Below are 16,537 nucleotides of genomic sequence, written 5' to 3' on the forward strand. Positions count from 1 at the left end.
CTGTAGGTGACGCAGCTGAAGAGTGCTGTTAAATAAAATATACAACCGCATCAATATTTGAATGTGCAGAACATGAAAAGTTCTTTTCAATAATTTTGAGGAAAGAGCTTTTCTTCCTGGTCTAACGTATAGTCCTCAAACACTCATGATAGTCTGGTAATGCTGTGCTGCAGATGACAAAATGCAAAGGAATTGATTTAACCTCAGGATATTCAGTTTTCGATGGTATCAATTTTATGCATAATACTGGACAAAAATATGAAATATTCTAACTTGCTAAACAGCTATCACATGTTAGGTTCCAGAAAAGACATCATCTTGCTGCACCCTAAAGAACAAATGCCTTAGTTTTATACTTGAAATGAAGTTAAACTGACTGTTTTGTATAGTTAATACATGTTAGGCAAGCAAAATTATATCAACAGCCTCCTAGGTGCTGTATAAATTCACATTCTATTTCTATTATGATTCTGCTTTTGTGCTTAAACAAACTTTGTCATAGGATCATCATTTACTGTGACCCTCTGAAAATAAAGCGAACACCTATTAGCACATTTTCTGGCACATGTCGTGTCTCTGTCACTAAACAACGTCTTAATTTTAAATTCTTGTTTAGAATCACTGCTTTGACAAGCACTGTCACTGTTCAAGGTCTGCATGAAGCTTCAAACTGCATATTATCACCCATTGACAAACTCGACATTTTATGAAGAGCCCCTTCTCACACTGACTTATCCTCCTTACCCTGTGTAAATAAGTAACAATTCATTTTATAACCTTGACTTTAAAGTCCAGCCTTTCCACCCTCTTTTTTCTTCTTCCTAAACAAGTGACAAAGAACAAGGAAACTGATTGAAGGGGTCCATTATGTATCAACTTAAAGAAAGGCAAAGTGATTGATGAAACTAGCAGTCACCTTCACTGCTAGCTACTGCACCTGTATCCTTTTTGTCAAATGACCTGAAAATCCTGCTGACAGTTTAACATTCACCACAAGGATACACTCTATAGTACTGGAGTTTTGAATATTTTTATTTGCTCAGAAATTTATGAGAACTTTTTTTTTTTTTTAAAGAAAAAGATGGAACGACACATTTAAAATTAGTAGCAATTTGTATTTTCCTCCCACAAATCTTGCACTTTCTAACAGTTTACTTCACAAAACTGTTAAATAATACTCACTTACAGCTGGCAAATGACAGCTCCTCTGCAGGTGTCATGCAGCTAAATTGTTTACACTATGATCATCATTTTACTAAAATTTGCCAACAGTTATAACTGAATATCAATTATTTTTCTTATCACAGAATAAATTGTTTCCATGCATCAGACTAAATTTCAGAGCTTTTCAGCAACAACCATTTAAAAATATGTTCTTTTATAATTATTATTTTCAGTTCTTAAATAATACCTGGCTACTTTGATACAATTCTGGGTTAACAGAATAATTAAAACTTCCTTTCTTAAAAGATTACTAAAAAAACCAAAACCATTCTTATGGTACTGGAACTAGTCTACTATGTTCTTTATGAAATAAAAATTTCACACGGAAAGTGACAACTGAGAGACAGGAAAATCTCAAAAAAAAAAAAAAAAAAAGGCTGCTTTACTCTGTGTGGGACACAGCACCATTTCCTTTGGGCATTTATTACCTGTTAAAAACCAATCTTTTGGTGAGTGGCAGTTCAGGGTTTTTGAGAGCAAGCTGCAATATTTCTTCGGGTCTGCAGAGTCATAATTAAAGCTGAACTGAGTGGAATTGGAGAGGGAAGGTCAGCGAGGTGCCGTATGAGAGATGAGGCTGGGCTGATGGGCACCAAATGAACAAATTATGATGGGCCCCACTCAATGTGATGAGGTCAAATGCTTGTTTCTACCCACTGACAGTTCAATTTCCCTGAAATGTCTCTCGGTTCTCTATGAGCTAATTATGAATGAAAAGTTATCAACTGCCCACACCAAAAGGAGCTTTCTTGGAGCTTTTAATGTCAAAATATTGTTAGAAACGCATGCTGGCCCAGCTTTTTAGCCAAACAATACCTGGAATAATCTAAATACCAGTGCTACACTATATACTTTTTACCTGCAATAGAAATAAAACATTCCCTGTTATTAGATAAAACATAAATAAGTTTTATAAAGCAAATATACATTGTCATAACTTATTATCACAACAGTACAATGCTGATAGTTTTGTAGAACATAAGCTACATAACTTTCAAATGTTTACATGTTAATATTCATTTCCAAGAAAATATTGCTGGGTTGCTTGTTTTAAAATATCTACACTCAGCTGCATCTCAGTATCCAGATGATACTTTAGCACAATTCAAAAGCTATTGATAAAGATGCATAGTTCTTTCATAGAACCTCAGTTTTTGGAGCAATTTCCTAATTGTTTTTATGAAATACTATTACCTTTGGAAAATTAAAGCACATATACTTGTATATACTTCCTGGATTATTAGATGTGTGTGTAATTGTTCTTAGGTTTTTAGGTAGTTTTCTACGGAAATTGGACCTCTAAAGTTAAAAAAAAAAAAAAAAAAAAAAAAAAAAAAAAAAAAAAAAGACAAGTGAATGGATTTTACAACTGGCAATTGCCAATAGGAGGTTCTGAAAAATTTCAAACTACTTATTTTGATACATAGATAATTTTGAAGATTTTTTAGCTATGACTATTGGCTACTTCAAAGCCAAGAAGTGACAACTGTCTAATGTTTCAATTTATAATGTTATATAATTTTCTTCTTTATAACTGTTTCTACTTGATCTGTTTATTTACAAGTCAGACATTAACAAAAACGCCTAAGAACAGACTTAAAATAGGCAATCAGTACTTGACAAGTTACTGTTACCCTTTCATATGTACTTCCCATTTCCTTGGCACTGCACAGGATGAGACAGTTAAAAGGCACTAACTATACTTTCAAATTTTGTTAATTTTACAGATTAATGAAACTGCAGTATATATGTAATGAGAATAGCATGTTAAAGTCAGAATACATCTGAAACAGTAAATACTGATTTAATAAACTAAAATTATTTTTCAGGTGTTAAAATATCTTATGGGGATAGCGTAAGGGAAGATGTCTAAGCCAGAGTTTTCTAAAAATACAATATAATTTTAAAGCTGTTCGAAAGAAACTGATTAAAATAAGTAACTGTAGAAGAACAAACAGAAATAAATCTTCAATCACATAGTTCTAAGCAGTCGTCTTTCGAATAGCATATATAGCTATAATATAAAAATAAGCCTGAAGTTTTTCAGTACAGCACAGTATTAAATATATCAATATATCAGTTGCTGTATTGTAGATGGCATGCCATCTTATTATAAACACTGTGGATCAAGTGTTATCACAACAACAAAAAACAGTGCTTCACAGTCTTCATGTTTAAGTACCACAATTAAGAACAGAGAAATGCAGTTCATTCATTAGAGAACCTTTTCAGGAAGTTGATTTTTTCTAATTCATATTGTAATTGCATTGTTCTAATCCTGTATTATAAAGGCAGCTGCTTGCCTATCATTTGTACTTTCCTCGTTAATCCTGACTCAGTGAATTAACCTTTAATTACAGCCGTTAAAATTGAAATGAGCCTCTTGTCTGGCTGGGGCTGCCCCCTTCCAGTGCATGGGACTGATGAAAATTTTTAGGGTCAATGAATATGTCCCATGTCATGTCTGATAGATGCTAAAGATGTGAGGAGGTAAATGTTACCTTAGAAAGATGTGGCTGAAATTTTTAAGAGCTAGGTTTTATTGACAAAGTAAAATAAAAATATAGCTTTTTTTTTCTCTCTCCTCTGAGTTACCTAGCATAACACACATATAGACATGCTTTACTTTATATATGTAACCATTACATGTTTAAAGAATAACTTTGGGAATCATCTCTATGCATTACACATTTGTTTTTAAAAACCTAACATCAACTCTGTTTTCAGCAGTCCTATTTTAAGGACTATATATATGTATACATGTATTATGTTGGAAAGAAAAGAAACATTACTTTGAATTCTCTCATAGATTTAGACATCTAATTCTCAACAAAGTTGGATTAGTTGTAAGGAAAGGACTGATTATTTTTAATGGCAGGCCAAAAAAAGGACTAAGGGTGTCCTCAGCCCACAAACTTCATTTCTATCTTATAGATAAGTTTTTAATATTCTACTTTTCTGTAGTTTGTCATTTTAGCACTTCTTATTTTTTAGATTCAATATTTGAATATTGATTTAATCTCTGTCACTCCAAGAGAACAAAACAACAAATAGCATTGAATCAGCAGGATTATTGTTAATCAAAGACATAGTTTATCAGTATATAATTTAATTAGTATACAAGTTTCCAAATAATTATATTAACACATTATATACTTAAAGATCCAATTCAGAAAGCATATAGTACTAAAACACACAGTAGTCTCAACTCACTCAATGAGATTATACATAATAATAATATCATATGCCTCAGACGGGGCATATTATATTTGAGCCCGTGTCCTGTATCAGGAATTTGGTTTCGACTCGGAAGACAGGAAATGTATGCTTAAATTGCTTAAATTTCCAAATTAAATTCTCAAATTTATTTGAAAGAAAAAGAAGTTGAAGGTTCTTAATTCTCAAATGTAGAGCTCTTTAAATATTAATGCATTTGATAAACATGAGGGGTATTTTTTAAGGCTTAAACATTAAAAACATTAAAAATATGATGTATTCCAATGATGAATGGATTTCTAATTAAAGAATAAAGGTGAAATGATACTTTTAAAAAGACAGTTTCATAGCCCCCTTCCCCCCCCCCCCCCCAAACTGTCACTTTAAAAATTCCATAAGTATGTGGAAACAATTTCTGGCAGGTCATTATAACTCTCAAATATTTTACTTAGCATACATACTACGCTACCATTTAAAGAACACCCAGCAAATTCAGATAAACACGGAAAAATAAAGTTGATTATTTAAAAGGTCTTTGTTTTATTCTTCCTTCTGTCTTGGCAATCGTTAATATCTCGTGATGAGCAGGTACATGCATTTGTAGATCTCAAAGTGCTTTCCCAAGGTGAGTAAGCATCATTATCCTCATTTTTCAGATGGAAAACTAAAAGATTAAGTTACTCCCTCTAGATCACACAGAAAGTAGTAACCCAAAAATAGAACTCATTTTCCATATGTAACACCCAGTTCTGTATCCACTGGAGCACGCTGCCTTCCCACAAGCATCAGTCACACCTAATCAGCTGCACAGAGCTGAATGTTGGGCAGCACTCAGAGAAAGTTGCTTTTTAACTCTTAAATTTAAGACTACACCTTTTCACTTGCTTCATAGGCATGGACTTTTCCAGGCACCCTACTAACATGACATTTACCAAATTTATTCCAATTAAACCATATGCTAGTTACAATGTTCCTACAGCATTGAGTAGGGAAAAATGGAGGCGACACAGATACTTTATACTGTTCCACAAAATGATATCAAGGCAGGATACCATAAGCATGTGTTATCTTAACATAAAACCACAAAAACATCTGATTTTTTAAAAAAAGTGGCTAACATTCCAAACTGATACACAGGAAACATCTTTTGTCCCAGTGAAAAAGTTTTAGAGGGACAAAAGCAGTTGCTTTATATATATAATATACATATACACACACACACACATATTTTACAAAAAATATAAAACTAGATACTAAAAAAAACAGTCAATGGCTGTTAGAATATTAAAGTATCTCTGAGAACACAGGGCAGAAGTAGAGCAAGAAACTATTTGAGCCATCACACACAGTCTGCTGCTATCACAAGTGATTGCATTACAACTGATTCAAAAAATAATCAAGTTTAAGTTTCTTCTGATGACATAGCCATTCCTGAGGTAATTCTAACTCACCCAGGAAGAACTCAGGCCAGAGCTTATATGAACAATAAATATATCCAGTTATATAATAACTATTGCTAAGAAAGCTTTGAGACAATAAAACTCATGGAGTAGACTGCATGCCAACAATTGACTATTTGGAAGGACTACCATTATTCATTTCTCCACTGTAGGATTTTGCAAATTCTTAAGCCTCTCTCACTAATCTCTGCTGGAGGCTGCATACCAGACAAGCTCAATGGTCTAATCCATCACTGCAGTTCCTGTATTCCCTGTAATTCTAACAAGAGATCGTTACACAAGGAAAAAAAAAACATCATTCAGAATTATTTTCAACACCTGCTACAGTGGATATTAGAAATAGCTTGAATGGACAAAGTAACCTAAAATGATAAAAAAAGTTCTCCCCTGTAAAAGTTACCTTGGCAATTGAGATGTTAAAATACCATTTAAGTTGTGCTCCTGCTCTGAAGAGATCTCCAGCTGAATACTGAGGTAGCCCATGTTTAGTATTTCTCAATGAATAAGTGCACTAAATTTGTAATTAAATGCATTTATCACCTGGTTTGACAGTTCTGCAGCTCAACCTTGACTTTTGTCAAATGCTATTTTTTCTGCTCTATGCATCATCACTCTAAGGAAATTCTCAAACTGGATCTTAATCAAAAGTTGCGTACAGGATTCACAGGACAGAAAGCAATATGATTTTGTGGAACTTTGAGTAGCACAGAACAATAAAAACTACATTGCTGGTAATTGCTATTATCAAGAGAATGCATTGAACACACCAAATAAAAACCTAGCAAGTAAAGCAGTATCACTTCCACAATCATACCGTAATTCAATATGCATAATAATTAATGACAACACTCAATTATTGCATCGAATGTATTTTCTGTAAGTACCTCTCCACTACAACATCGAGAACTTCCCCCTCTTTTGCTGTAACCTTATCAGAAACTTCTCTTACCATTCACCCTTGACATTTTTTCCCCCAAATTATCCCATTTGCAATTGGAGGAGAAGAGGGGGGAAACAGACCCTATCTCCTCTCCTCAAATCCTACTTATCTCAGCCTATGCTGCTCTGTCTCAACCACACACTACTTCCCTTTTTGCTCCATCCAACTGCTGCTACCACCAGAGCTTATATCCAACAGTCGGTTCTTCCTTGCACTAACATGGTCCTGAGTCGCAACAAATTTCTTGCTACTAAAGCAGTATTTCCTTCGCATTATTTTTTAATGTATGTATCTCTTTTTTTTACTGAATTACCATATACAGTGTGCTCTGGGCTCTATGCACTTAGGACAGCAGTTGCTTTTGAATCTTTACCATCTAAAAACCCAATGTGAAGAGCATGAGTGGTTTAGCTTTTTTCTCATCTGCTGTCCAATGTGGAGAAAGAGATGATCACTCCCCTCTTCTGCTTCTCTGCTAGCATAGATCTCCTCTTTCACCTTCCTCGTTCCTGCTCACGATATCATTTCCTGCAGTAGTTTAGAACCCTCCCTGTCCTTGTGTCATTCATGAGTTTTGCTTTCAGTTTCCTCTTCTCTCACTTTATAACTTCCCTTTTGGGGCCAACACCCATTTCCAATGTTTTCAGATAACCACTTTACATTGAAAATTTCCAAATTTCTCTCTAGTCCTACTTCTACCTGGCACTGCTTCTTGAAGTATCTGTTGAGTCTTCAAATGTACCTCTGTCTCAAATTATCTTCTCCAAATGCGCAGTTTCCCCAAGTACTTAGGTCTGACCTCTCTTGTGTGCACAGCCCTAAAAGCCCCTGTAGTATCCTCTGGTGACCTCAGTTACCTGGTTTGGTTGAGCCATCTGAATATGGACTACACGTACCAGGGCAGAAGCATGCAGAATAATTTACTAAGTTCTGCATCCAGCTAACAGAAGACAATTATCCTCAAATTACCAAAGTTAGAACACTTCTGCTACAAAGAGAATTTCATTTTTCCTGAAAAAAAACTATAACAGGCGCATGTGCGTGCACATGCCTGTAAGGGAAGTGTGTTGTATGTACATATAAATCATTAAAACAAATGAGCTGCAGGACAGACAAGGCGTCAGGTTGTACACTGCAGTTTTATTCAAGGATGTTTTGTTTTTATAGGCTTAAAGAGACTCATGGTATTACTGAAAAACAATTGTCATATTTATACTTTCTATAATGTTCAGGAGCTATGAATTTAGAGATATAAGGTTTATAAAAGCTGTATTCAATTACAGTGCTGAATGATTTGAATAACAGACTGACATATTCCAAGATAAGTGGCTGCTACATTTCTTTGATATTAGGGTCATATACTGTACTTATCTATTTTTACTCCATGCTCTCCATTGCGTAGTAATAAATTAATTTCTTACTATTAGTTTGGCATGTGTCCTACAGTTAAATTCATTTTCTCTCCTGCTGAAGGAAAAAAGTTTTCTGAAGTATGACAACTATCCTTATTTTTAGAACTGGTGGTCACAGATTAAATTCAAAACACTATTTTAAGAGGCATATTCCCACACAAAGTCTTAAAAGCCATTTTATACATTCATTTTTAGAAAATTACCTGATGGTACTGAACAACATGTGACTATAGGTATTTAACTACTTGCATGCAAGACTTCACAATTTATAGAATTCATTTGAAAGAACAGCTTTCACGTCTCAGCGTTTAAATTTTGTTGCTTCCTGAAGCACAAAACACAGCAAAAAACCTCATGCATGTCTACAATTCTCATCAACGACAAGAGTCAAGTGTATAAGTCTGAAAACTGAATATGGCCCTACGCAGGTAACTATTATGCAGACAGCAATAATTAGTTCTTACATGATTTTGGATAGTTTCTGGAGCTGGAATTATGAGGAAGTGTTCTAGCTCCTTCTCCGGCTGTGCATTTTAAGCAGAATTCTGCAGTATCAAGAAAGATGCATTTTGCAGAATCAACTCATTTACGCAGGACTTCCTCCATTGCTTAGCCTGCGCCTTCTAGCTCTTCCTATCTCATACTACTTTTTTTTTTTTTTTAAACTACCTTCGCAAAGATGGGAGGCAGCAATTTTGCAAATGAATTGTAGCAGTTCTGAGGAAAGCAAGCACATCTATGCGGGAAGTGGAACACATGTTCATGTATTGTAGATGATGAAAAAAACAAAGACAAATAAGGAGTGTTCTCAAGCACCAAACATTACCAACTGCTGTCTTTAACCTACCCTCAGGAAGGATAATTCTGAAGAAAAGCAGAGACACCAGTTATTCTTAAGCCAAACCATTACCAGGAAAACAGATCATAGCCTGTGTTTTGAGCAGTTAAAGCTTTAAAGGATGGGGAAGAAGCAATTGTGGTTAACTATCCTGTGTTGCACCAGTGCAATTCCTTATTAAATTGCAAAATTAAATCAGTTGTACAAAATGTTTAAAGTTAAGAAAAATAAAATAAAACAAAACAAAACTAGAACACAAACCATTATCCTCCTGCAACAAAGGAATGCCGTTTACCTCCATGACTTTGCTAAGCTTAATTATACCTATTGTTTTGAGATTCCCTAATGGAAAGTGCTACAAAGCAGAAAGCACTAACAGAATGAATCATGACACATACTGATACACCACTGATTGTAAATCTATACTCTTTTTATTTGCACCCAGGGGCTACGCTTTGTATACTCATGAAAAATTACTCACAAGTAGCAAAATGTCATAGTTGGAGGCATGTATGGAGAACAGTAGGTTAAGAATTAACAAGTATTTAACAAGTATTTGATTTTATGCAGTTTATTTTTTGATATTGTAGCAATTACAGGATTTGGAAGATTTGCATGGTCTGGATACTTAATTTGTGAATACAAGTTTCCCTGAGGAAAAGCAAAAGCCAGATTGAAAGACAAGGTTAAAACCCTTTGAAGTCATCCTTCTTAAACATGCAATATTCATACTTTCCTCCACCTTTCAGAATTTTATTATTACACATCAGAGAAAGCTGTCAAACTTGCATGTAAATCAGAACTTCATACAATACCTCACATAGGTGAAAGTATGTTAAAAAAAAATTTTACATTGCCCATACACCCTTTTTAAAGCTACTTACATCAATGACAGATGAACCTGACAGACTTAATCCCTCTAGGTCTGCTGCTAAACTTGGGGACAAAACAGCTGCTGCAGGAACTGCCACAGGAGATGTCACAGGATAGACTAGAAATAAAAAAGCAGTTGATACTTAGCATTACAAAAATTTAGAATACTGGGAAGGACAATAAGCTATTTTCATTAAATGTGCAAAGATTCTAAATCTTGATCTAACTAATTTATGAAACCTGAAGAACTGCACTACAAGGCAAAGCCAAAAAAACCTATCAGCTTTACTCTGCTCTTCCAAGCTTACATTTTAATCTGTTCTTCAAAATTGTGATTTTTAGTATCTTATTACAATCATATAATTAATTCATAGGTTAGAATGCACAGATATTGTCAAAGAAACACCCATTGGTACAAGAGGAAATAAATCCACTTCAAAAGAAAATAAATTCAGACAAAAAATTTCTAAAAACAAAGGCTTTACATACCAATATATTCAAAATTTTGAAAATGTTTCTCAGTTTTAAAATAAACACAATTATGTATTCTAATAATTCTGCTTCAAAAATAAGTTTAGTCTGAGTGATACATATTTCTGTGTTAGGACACTGGAACAATAAATGAATCACTGTTTCAGACGTTTAAATTTTCATTGAATTAACTGAAGTGAATTTTTCCCACAGAAAAAAATGAGGTTTTAGTCAAGATACTTACAGTCATCTAAATCTAGGAGAAACACATCTTTTTTATTTGGAGCTTTTCTCTCTTGTATCGTTTTTTCTTCTTTCTGTCAAAATATATGAATATTTCATCATTTACCATATCAGCAAAATAATGTCATTCTATACTTCTATAATGGCAAAGTGTATTTCTGTTTTAAAACAAAAACGTATCCATTTTTAGAGCTCAGCATTCAGAGGATTCACCTGGGGAGAAATATTCCTTTTTATAAATAAACTGAACTGTACTCCCAAAGTCCACATTGAGTTAAACGTCTTGAAGCTGTCAATTGCCCTTAGTCCTTAAACACTGCTCATATCCCAAGATATTCCAAGTGGCTTAAACATACTGTTTTCAAGAGTTCTACTTTTGTGAACTTTCCAACTTACCAGTTTTTCTTTTCAACAGCATGTAACAGCCAAAATTTTTCTGTTAGTTATTCTAATAAATTAATAGGTCTAACTAAAGCAGTAAAACTCCATATGCCCATCCTGCCCTCTGTTTCTTGAGCATTAGCTTGCAAGCTCTCACAGTCCCTTCAGGCACTCAGGACTTCCTAAGGGAGATTGGAGTCCTCTCAAACTCAGCAGCCAGAATCACTTTCTTTGTCTAGCACGATAGTAAAAAAAAAAAATGACACCTCTTTTCTAAAAAACACACTCCCTTTCTTCTACTGTCTCAATCTCAAGATCAGCTTCAAGAAAACATTAATGTCAAGCCATCTGTTTTCCAATTTTGGGGGAAATTCCAAGCATCCTTCCAATAAACAAGGACAAAACTAGTTTTATATTCTCACCATTTGAATGGGAGCTATTTACATTAATGACTATCAGTCCTGATCTGGGACAAAATGACATTATTCCTTATTTTTGTCCAACAAACCTATGGCTCAAACAGGCAGCATTCACAAGCATGATTGTTACAAATATGCTTTAGATATTCTAGGACAAGAAGAATCTGGTGGACAGAACAGAGTGGAAACCACTACTGCCTTTTTTTTTTTTTTTTTTTAATTTACATACTTGAATGGTCCTTATCACTACAGTATTCAAGTGTTCTACCATCGCTGATTTTTTGGCCTAAAATATCCCTCTGGATCAAGGAAACACTACAAAAATATCTTTAAAATAGTGCTAATGTGATTCCATCTTGTCAATGCTTTGTCCAAAATCAGTCAGGCAGTCTGCTGCAGAACCAGCTCTCCCAAGTTACATTTTGGTCACAATGCACCAGACTTCCTTTTTCTCTTTCAGGGTGAGTACTGGAAAGTCATTTAGTTGCTTCTGCCTAACTTTTTTCATCTGTAAAATAAGGATAAATGGTATACTCCATGAGGTAGATACTACTTGAATTACTCATATCTATTAAGCATTAGATAAATCACTTCATGATGACTTTTTTAGTGAGTTTCAACTGTTTTTATAGCTCTACTTGCTGAATGTTTAGCACTGAAATGCATGACCTGCAATCCTTTTACTATAAATTATATATCATACCTGACTTAGTTTGCTAAACTACAGATTAAGACACCTGTATATACCAAAAGAGAACACAAATAAAGAAATTGCAAATACATATTTTTTAAAAGAGCTCAATTTCCTGACTCTTTTCCTCCCTACCTCCACTTGTCACCAAGATTCAGTTCCATCTTCAACTATGATTAAAGTTCAAAGGTTATTTTTAGCTGTAGTTCTATATTTGCTAATCACCCCAGCAGAGATGGGACTTCTCCATTGCCTTTTATTATGAGACCAATTAAATTCTATGAAAAGTGGCTCATCCACACGAGGGACTAAGTACAAGGAAGTGAATTTTGCATGTTCTTCAGTTCTGTCAATGACAGCATTGCCAGGCTAAGATGTTTAAGAGGGGAAAAAAAAAAAAACCCTCAAGAGCCATATTTAAGAACAGTGCTACCTGTAGCAAGCTTACCTCTTTAAACTTCTAAGCAACCACGTATTGCGAGCCCAAAGATGATGAAACTCAGCAATGCAGTAACAATATAGAATGGGCAATACAACAACAACGTAAATGACACAGATGAACAACTTGCCCAGAAGAAATGGGCCAGAAACCCAAGGGCTACTACCCGCTCTGGCACTGACCAGGTGAGGACGAATGGTGGGACAGCGCGGCAGGAGAGGAAGGGGCTGCGACCAAGCCATTTCTCTTTTGTTAGTATCAGTTTCCCATTTAAGGGGTCAGAACAAGTGTGCTGGATGACAAAAGATTTTAGGACAAATCTTAACAAAGCACATCATCTACATTTTTGGACACACCGTGAAGTCCCAGAAATTCAACAGAGCTGCTCACATTTTGGAGTTGTCTCATTCAGGATTTTTTGACTATTTTCATTTAAATAAAGCTTTCTATATGAAATTTTCTTTCTCTTTATCTTTTCACTGAAAACTCCTAAGATAGGACATTCTATAATGTTACAAACACCACAAATATTAGGCTTCAGTTTAGGCTTTCTAGTATTCATTTTACCATTCTAAGGTAGTTACTAAGTACATATTACAAAGCTTGGTAAGTAATTCAATCAAATAAAACCCATTTCTGCACTGATAGTATTTTACTATGTACTTCATCTTCAAAAATGGAAAAAACTCTTTGAGAGGGAATATATTTTTTACATTTCAAAACCAAACCGGTTTCCTCTCAACACTGAAAAAGGGTAATAAATGTTATCATGTACTACCTTTTCCAGACAAAACAAAATAAAATAAAAACAAAAAACCCCAATAATCTTAAAAAAGAGGGATAAGTACATAATCACTACCTCAAGGTAGTGCACAGCAAGAAAACCTTCCACTGCGTACCTTATCAGAAAACTATACTTAAGTACAATCAGTTTGCTGTATATAAAAAACAACAACAAAAAACAACCTTATCTGTGTAGAATGTAGAATCTGAAGCTAACTACATCAAGATAAAGCTAATGTTAAACTATGATCAAGTCTTATTTTCTACTTCAGTCAAATGTGTCAAACAAATACTCAGCCACTTACAAGGTATGGATCTGTTAGTATGCATGTATATACATATAAACCCAAATATTTTTATATCTATATGCATATTTCTACAGGCACACATATATGGATGTATATACATTAATGGTGTGCATGTGTTTCTTTAAAAAAATCACTGAAGAAATCAATTTAAATTGGTCTTTCCTATTACAAACATGATTATTTTTTTCTTTGTTTTTTCAAAGAAAGGAAAATTCATTGGCTTTCTAGGAATAATGAATAGCCAATGACAGCAACAAACATTACCAACAGATATTTCTACTGAATGAAAAAAGCTTTGCATTCCAAATCAGGGCAATAAAAAGGTTCTGATGTGTCTGGCATTTCCCTGTAATGTTATTTTTCATCTTCCTTTCTTAAAAATAAGACTACAAGTTCCAAACAGCTTCCTACCTAGAGAGGCAGCTACAGAAAATGCTGAATACTAAACAAAGAAGTTAAGCTATATTCCATCAAACATTTCTCCATTTGCAATTCATCTTGGTAATAGAGATAGAACCTGGTAAATGCATATAGGACTTGAAGCAGGAGATTTCTCTTGCTCAATGCATAATTCATGTGCTCCGCCTGCAAAGTGTGTAAAATGAGAATTTCACACCGCAGCATGAGCCATGGAGCTGCAGAGAAAAGGCAGATGAAATCATATTTTGCTGTGTGAATTTTATTTCTTATCCTCCCAATATTTATACAAAACCATCATTGACAATCCAAATGCATTGACAGATCACCCACTGTTTCCATTGTGTTAGCACTTGAAAAGAGATCAGGCAGAAAGATAGACAATTTGTTTTCGTATATTTTTTAAATAGTGGATCAGGTTTTTAACAGCTGAGTGACTGTATTATACTTGTATAAGGAGGTCAACAGAAGCTTATTTTAAAATCCCACTGTAGAGACAAGTACTTATACATGCATCATCCTCAAATCTGTATTTCAGCTCTATAATATTTATATTTACAGTAGATTATGTATCTGAACACCTCTAACTACCCACATTTCAAAGTGAAATAAAATACTGCAGTGCAAGAGAGTGACTTTTTTACTCACTGAAGCTCAATTACAGAGAGCACAACAGCTTTTTCAAAATGAATTCTTCTGGAGTGAAATATGAAAGCATTAATAACTTATTCAGAAAAAATAATCTGAAGTTTTTGTAACATTTTTATTTTAGCAAATGCAAAAACTAAGAGCCCATGTGAGCATATAAAACTTTGTTCATTATGGAATTTCTGTTAAGAATACACTGGTATCCAACCAGAGAATGGAAAACAACCCCCAGAATATTTTCTGTGTAACAAGGTTCATAATTTGCGGCAAACTGAGAAACTTAAAAACAGACCCTGAAAACTTCTCCTCTCATCAATATGTATTTCACAAAATATTTTCAGTTTTATTCACAAAGAAAAAAAATGCTAATGAATCATCTCCCCATATACACTGAGTAAATTAAGAATGCACTGCAGCAGGTTCTTCATTGGAATAAAATAAGCAATGTCTTTCCCAGTAGAAACCTTCTAGAAGAACTACATGCATTTCTGAGGGTCTGGCTGAAACAGTCTGCCTCTTGGGTGACCTGAAAAAAAGTCAGGTAGGGGGCAAAAAAATGCCAAGATTTTCATGGAAGTAAAATAATCATGGGTGGTTCTTGTAAAATGTATCTTGACACAAGGACTCTAATACAAGACTTTCAATAACATTCTTTAAATTGTGTTAATTATTGCTTTTCTTTCCAATCTGGAAGGGCCATTCAGGTTATCACCCGTTAGGCTCCACCTATTGTCTTCTCTTCACCTCCCGGCCATTTAAGTTTCTGAATGTAACCAAATATCAGAAACATTCTGCATATAAACACAGGCATCCAACACAACTTAAATGGAAACTAACTTTGTGGTCCTAGGGATTAATAGAGTACACTGAAAAAATCCTCTATGTTCAAGAGCATGAAACTCACTTTTTTTTTCCACTTCATATATGACCATTCTACCCCCATATCCTAGCCCATCAGCCATACTCTCTTTACCCCTACATTTAATATTCCAGTTTCTTAGTGGAAAGAAAAACGTAAGGAATGTACTTATTTAGCTTTTGGATAGTCAGCTCTATGCCATCTTCACTTCTCAGTAATCTCCTTGCCTCCTTCCTTGTTGCCATGCACATTAACCCTTTGCTGCTTGTTTTAATAATTTTTGTGATGTTTAAAAGCTTTGCAGTTTTTCATTTCTATGCTTTCTAACTGATCAAGTGTTATGCTGAGTACTCATAAACTCTCATTATTCCTACTGAATTTCTTTTTAGGTGCTTTTTAATTAAGTAAGACTTTAAGACCACTTCTGCAAGTTTCTTCTTGTTAAGATCCAAGTGCTTGACAATTTTTAATTGACTCCACAGAAACAATCCCAAGCTTCTTGGACATTCCATTTCCCTTATTATTCAGTACCCTTGACTTCACGTGTTCTCCTGACTGCTCAAAGTTTGCTGTTTTAAAATGCAGAAAGCTTCTTAATGATAACAGTCTTCCCACTCCCTGTGAAAGAATCAGAGTAGTTTAGATACTGTAGTGAAAGAAACCATGAGCAATGGCCCCATGCGTCCTGAGGAAAATGGAGAGGTGCAGCAGACAGAGGATGCTGTAGTTTGAACATGGTTTTGTAGTGGCTGCTCAGAACTAAGCAGGTCAGAGTACCTATTATTTTTTCATGAAAACATACTGTGCTTCCATGAGAAGCTGCAAACTGTTAGAAGAATTAATTCATCTAACAGCATAGGAGTTTATGCTGAGAGAGGATTTAGATTACATTTGCTGTACAACCATGTTTTGGTG

At 34.5% G+C, this 16,537-nt stretch overlaps 1 protein-coding gene across 2 annotated transcripts in view; it reads right to left on the bottom strand.

Annotated features, from left to right (window-relative positions):
- LOC112987022 (AP-3 complex subunit beta-1) overlaps nucleotides 1–16,537 on the bottom strand; it is a 151,001-nt gene that overhangs the window by 38,225 nt on the left and 96,239 nt on the right. For both annotated transcript variants that reach the window (XM_064500489.1, XM_064500490.1), the window contains exons 21-22: nucleotides 10,679–10,751; nucleotides 9,975–10,081 (exon numbers count right to left, since the gene is read on the bottom strand). In XM_064500489.1, the coding sequence (XP_064356559.1) occupies nucleotides 9,975–10,081; nucleotides 10,679–10,751 (180 nt within the window). The remainder of the gene's footprint in view (nucleotides 1–9,974; nucleotides 10,082–10,678; nucleotides 10,752–16,537) is intronic.

Source organism: Dromaius novaehollandiae, chromosome W (assembly GCF_036370855.1).
Source record: "Dromaius novaehollandiae isolate bDroNov1 chromosome W, bDroNov1.hap1, whole genome shotgun sequence".
Taxonomy (NCBI): domain Eukaryota; kingdom Metazoa; phylum Chordata; class Aves; order Casuariiformes; family Dromaiidae; genus Dromaius; species Dromaius novaehollandiae.